Below are 5,700 nucleotides of genomic sequence, written 5' to 3'. Positions count from 1 at the left end.
GCTGGAAGTTGCTCGAGGAGTATTGATACGTAGGATAGACTGAGAGAAACTGCGTGTGTGTGGGCGACTGTTTCCTGTCACAGGAAGCGAGTCAGTGTGTCATGATAGTGTATGTAAGGGTGAAAGACACAAGAGGGAAAGACGGCTCAGAATTTGGAAACACAATTAGGCAAAAAAAGACAAAACAAAAGAATACATCTGCACTAAGTGAGCACTGCTGTAAAATGAGCTCTTTAGACATTTTGTAAAGAAGTGTCTCTTTAATCAGTTCTCTATAGCAGCAACAATCAAAGCCTCACAGATAGAAGACAACAGATGACAGCAGCACCTACCTGCATTGACCATTCCAGCCTGGTTAGGCATCATGCTGTGACTTCCCATCCCTTGTTGTTGTTGTTGRTGTTGTTGCTGCTGCTGCTGCATGAGGGTGTACGGGCTTGAAGCCCTTATGGGGTACTGTAATGGAGGCTGCTGAGGGGACACATTCATGTCCAGAGGGAGACTCCTCACAGACAAACTCCTGCCAGGTGGACCTTGTCGAACACCCCCGAAGTCTAGAAACGAGCATAAAAGGAGTTAAAGTCACGAGCCTGGTGGAGCCAAACTAAATGTTCTGCTCTGGCTCTCTGAGTTACAGTAGGACGTATTAGTTGGGCCCATGCTAGCCGCAAGACCTCTGTGTTGCTGCTGCTGCGCCGCCATGACCGGACCAGCCTCCGACATCTGCAGGATGTTGTTTATGATGTTCTGTTTGTCCATGGGACTGGGCAAAGAAACCTGAGCGTCCTGCAGGTCGTTGAGGATGTCGTCCAGCTCTGACGACTGGAGGGACGGAAAGATGAACGGAAGGGAGAAAAAAACAAAAACAGATTAGACATTTAGGATTTTATGGTGAAACTTGAGACTTGTTTACAGGCTAAACAGCAAACTAAGAAAATGTTCACATATTTATCCTCAACAAAAGTCAACAATCTCTACAGCCTTACAGAATTCCTCTTTAGGAGAACATGATAGAAACAATCACAGATATGTGGCTGTAATGTTTACTGAAGAGGCCTGAGGGACTWCAGGTAAATAAGTTGCAGTGGCTGGAAGTGTCCAGCAGAGTGCAGCGCACCTGGAATGACAGATATTTACTGTTCGTGACAAACTGTACGGTGGCGGAGCAGCACACCAGCATCTTCAGAGCTGCACTTCTAGACAATGACATTTATTCGCTGGACAAAAAAAAAAATGCTGCAAAAGATAACAAGGGTGCTGAAAACGTCTGACACAACATTTATCAGGGGCGCTCAAGYACGGCAGTCATGGTCGAGCCTACTTATTTAGACTTTTGCTCCATCAAGAAGAAGAAAAAAAAGGCGGTTTTAAATGATTAGCCACACATGACTGATATTACAGAGAGCCCACGAGCAGAGTGAATATGTAGGAGACCTAGAGAGAGTAATGGAGTGAGGGGTGGGGTGGTGGGAGAGAGAAAAGCCCTAATGAGGTCAAGAATGATGTAATGCCTCTGTACACTCAGTTTCCTCCTCCTCCTCTCCAATTCTCTCTCTCCTCCCACTTTCAATTTTCTCCACTTCGAGCTGCTTCACTCCTAATGGGTCCAGTTGCCATCAATTCTTTTAACCTGCTTGTTTAAACGCTCGTCTGTGCATGAAGTACAACTGCAGCCATTAACTGTACACACTACAAAGGAATTACAAGGCAAAAAAAAAAAAAGTCTCGAGTCATTTTAACCATAATTCACATTTTGACAGTGGTTTTAGAGCTTTAATTAGAAACGCAGCTGAGAAAAACATACTTAAGGTCACATACTAAAAAAAAGTGTATTTTCTTCAAACAGTGTTGTCTTTATCAGATACATTCAGGTAATTTAATGCACCTGATTCTGCAGAAATGAATTGTCAGCTGCTGATGTGTCCCACATTTCAAGCATGTCTGATACTGAAGGGCTGCTGTTGACAGCTATGCAAATAACCCTGACTCTTCACACAACAAGACAAGATAGAGCTCAGAAAAAACACGTTTTTCTACAGAAAGAGAAAAGAAAGAAAAGAAACCTGAACAGATCAGATTCTTATTTCAAACCTTTATCTACAGATTTTTACTGTGCATGTTAAAAGGCGCAAAACTGACCCAATACTTGCACGGGCTTCGGTGAAGGAATTTATTTATTAATTTTGTCAAAAAAAAAAAAAAAAAAACAGGTCTCTGACATTGTACAGGAAAGGGAACCAAGAAACAGAGTGAGAAAAGCAGAAGTGTCTCTTGTCAAGTAAGGAAAATAAAAAGTCACCTCTACAAGAACGCAGATTTAACAGCAATAATTCTATGTAGCTGAATAAATAAATAAAAACCAACGTTTGTTGTGAACTCATTTTTGCATCACTGCTTCTTAAAGTAAAAGGACTGATTTACCTGCTGCTAAATTATGGCTGAATTGTGCAACACATTTCTAAAATAATATTACAGCTAGAACTGATTCAGCATTCACATGGTTGTTTTCCTGCCTTTTTTATATATATTCATTTTTTGGAAATCTTTTGCAACCAAACTACTTCTGCAGACTTTTATTTTAGCCTATCACACATCTAAACGTTCAGCTCGTTCAGGAGATGGGCGCCGTGACTTTTTGATTTGCACATTTTTTACATTTTTCAAAATATTTCACTTCATTGAGATCATTTCTTTAAAATCTGTGTCAGCGTGCTTGCTCTGTTTTTGTATTCTACTTGTAGAACAGATTTTAGCTAGGCTTTCGCAACTGTTTTGCTACTTTTAGCTTTCAGCTAGTTAGGTGTTCCGTTCATTTTAGCAGTCGTTTAAACTACGTTTTTCAAAAAATACAATTTCTCTAGTTCAACAAGAAGCTATTTTACTAAATGTAAACCATTCTCCTGTAGATGCAAGATATAGATTTGATTTATTCCTTCTGTTTAGCATTTGAAAGACACTATTTTTGATAAAACACTCCAGAATTTTTTCACTCCTGTCCATCTACAAAGCAAAAATTAAACCTGAAAGAAATAGGTTTTCTATTTTTCTTGCTAACTTGCTCACAGCCTGAGTCACTGAAGTTCCTGCTTCTGCAGACTTCATCGCTCATCCTATTTGACAAAAAACAAACAAACAAAAAAAACACTAATCCAAGCAGCAGTGAATGTATATGCAAAGGCAACGCGCCTTCGTTTTTCTAACAGTGATTTATCAAACTGTATTTGTTTATCAGGCCCATTATCAAGAAAAAAAAGTCTTCACAGCAACAGCTTGATAATGACAGCTGCTTAAGAAATTATTTATGATTTGAGATCAAACTGCACACCCCATCAGATGTCTGAGARAATAAACTGGAAAATATGTTGAGGAAAAAAAGATGAATTATGAATGGTTGACAATGATCCTTTATCTCAACGCTGTCGTTTTGTTAATATCTGTAATTAACTGAAGAGATTTAACAACAATAACTGAATAAACAGAGCTGCAGAGATGGAAGCCGARGTGTAAAGATGCACAGAAAAAGAACAAAAAAACAAAGTTCTAGTCGTTCCCTCCAGAGTCACAGACTGTGTGGCAGCAGAGCTGCTCTGGCAGGTGTGACAGAGATGGAATGTGAAACAGCCGGATGCTACGGCTGCGGCTGCTTTGGCGAGCCAGCATATGGAGAGTAAAGATACAGACTTTTGGCAGACTGGACCGGCACACATGTCAGGACTGGCAGATGGCAAAGGGATAGTGAATGAGATGCTTAAACGAAGGAGAAGAGTTATGCTGATGACCAGAGATCATCATCTGTGTTTTCTAGAGTGGAAAACGACCCGCGTTCTCTCCGTCCACGGCTGAAGCTTGATCTGATCGCCGGTCTGGCGCGAGCCTCGAGCCGGCCGTGCAGCCAACAGAGCTCTGCTCTGATTTGATTTGTTTAGCTTCGCCCCGTCCATCAATAATTCAGCTTTGAAACAATCACGAGGAGCCGGGGAGGAGGAGGAAGGCAGGGGKGAGATCAGTGGGTGGGGTTAGTACAGAGGCGGGTGACTCTCTTTAACTAGTACAGTGAGTTTTCACACACGGCCAAGCAGCAGCAGATCACCATACGAGGAAAAGGAAAAAACACGCACACACAAAATGACTTAATGAAGTCACGGCTTGTCTAACAAAATGTCTTTTTTTCCCCTCGGTAATGAAACCTGTTAAACTAGAATGAGCCATCGCCGATTGTAGGAATGAGTGATTCCATCATCATCTTGGTGTGAAAACTCTCAAGAATTTCATCGTCACTATCGAGGCAAGTGAGGGAAAACAAAACAAAACAAAACAAAAAACAACCCAAAACATTCAGTTTCTGTTCGGCACTTTGCATAATCTGTACCGACACAAAATAAAACCCTAAACATTAAGGCATGCAGATTAAAGCTTCGTTTCCTTCCCCCCATTTTGCTTCGTGCGTGCTCTACAAAACGCAGCACTCCCTCTCTCCATCTCCATGGCAGCAGAGAGGACATGCAAGAGCATATGGCTCATCATTTTCACTCTGCATGCCGAGGCCGGGCTCTCCTGGGGGGTATCTACACCTTTCTCATCTCACATTCTTTGTTCTGCTCAACAGTTCCTTATTATCCAACAAATCACATTTTCCTCATTTCCACTGTGTACTCAAGCACCGGTTTCAACACAAAAAATGTGACTACTGTAGGTAGCTGCTCGTGTTTAAACTGCTTGCATAAATACAGCAGAACAACAGCAACACAAGGTTATAATAGTTTTGGATTTTTCATTATAGGTTAGTTTTATTTCGTTGTGACTTTTTTTCTTTCAATTCAGTTAGTTTTAATTAGTTTTTGCAGTGGATTTGCTAGTTTTTATTAATTATCGCATTATTAATGTTTAGTTTTAGTTTAGTTTTTATTAGTTGTAGTTTTTTCTAGTTTATTTGCCAATGCATCATCAAGCTTGTGATTTTCCTGGGAGTTAACTATAACCAGTAACCAGCAACTATTTTGTCACTAGTTAAAGCATCCATTATAACGACAACTTCCTAAAATAATTGCTTAGCTCAATTTTGCCAACTAAAAACTTGGGCGATTATTTTAGGACGACGACAATATTTGTCTCCAACCCGGTGCTACCTGTTGCTTGTTTTTCATGGGAGGTACTGAGAGAAGCTAGCGTGTCATGATAGTCATAGTTAGCCATCCTGTGTGAGCTTGATTCATGCAGTATTTCCCTTGATAAGTATTCCACCTGTTTTATCAGCTGTTTCCACAAGACACTTGTTTTGATTTTTATCGCAGTCATAAAGAAATCCCAAAGTGGACACTTTCTCCCAAATTTTGTTGTCATTATTTGGCATGTGATGCTGAGCAGCAGACTGTCACCCCTAATTTACATTACATGCGTTACGGCTCCGCTCCGCTGCACTGCGCAGGTCGCAGCTGTGCGTTTCAAGTCCAGTTTACACTACCACCGCTCCGGTCCGGTCCGGTCCGACAGACGTGCAGGAAGCAGATCGCGCGATAAACTCAGTGATAAATGTGGAAGTCACAGCAAAAAATAATTAATTCTGTGAAAGACGAACTCCAAACACAGCTGAAAACAACGATATAAAGGCTTTTGGTATCTATGTTGAAACTGTCTCGCTGTCGTCTTTCTGAAACTTCTGATTTCAAAATAAAAACCACATGTATCGTATGTGTACACATA

At 40.9% G+C, this 5,700-nt stretch overlaps 1 protein-coding gene across 3 annotated transcripts in view; it reads right to left on the bottom strand.

Annotated features, from left to right (window-relative positions):
• The window catches only part of ncoa2 (nuclear receptor coactivator 2), a 39,632-nt gene that overhangs the window by 12,870 nt on the left and 21,062 nt on the right, over nucleotides 1-5,700 (bottom strand). For all 3 annotated transcript variants that reach the window (XM_014031981.1, XM_014031983.1, XM_014031984.1), the window contains exons 10-11: nucleotides 636-822; nucleotides 333-554 (exon numbers count right to left, since the gene is read on the bottom strand). In XM_014031981.1, coding sequence (XP_013887435.1) covers nucleotides 333-554; nucleotides 636-822 — 409 coding nt within the window. The remainder of the gene's footprint in view (nucleotides 1-332; nucleotides 555-635; nucleotides 823-5,700) is intronic.

This window comes from Austrofundulus limnaeus, unplaced genomic scaffold, assembly GCF_001266775.1.
Source record: "Austrofundulus limnaeus strain Quisiro unplaced genomic scaffold, Austrofundulus_limnaeus-1.0 Scaffold1360, whole genome shotgun sequence".
Taxonomy (NCBI): Eukaryota; Metazoa; Chordata; class Actinopteri; order Cyprinodontiformes; family Rivulidae; genus Austrofundulus; species Austrofundulus limnaeus.
The sequence above is the reverse complement of the archived record's forward strand: the minus strand, read 5'-3'. Positions and strand labels throughout refer to the sequence as shown.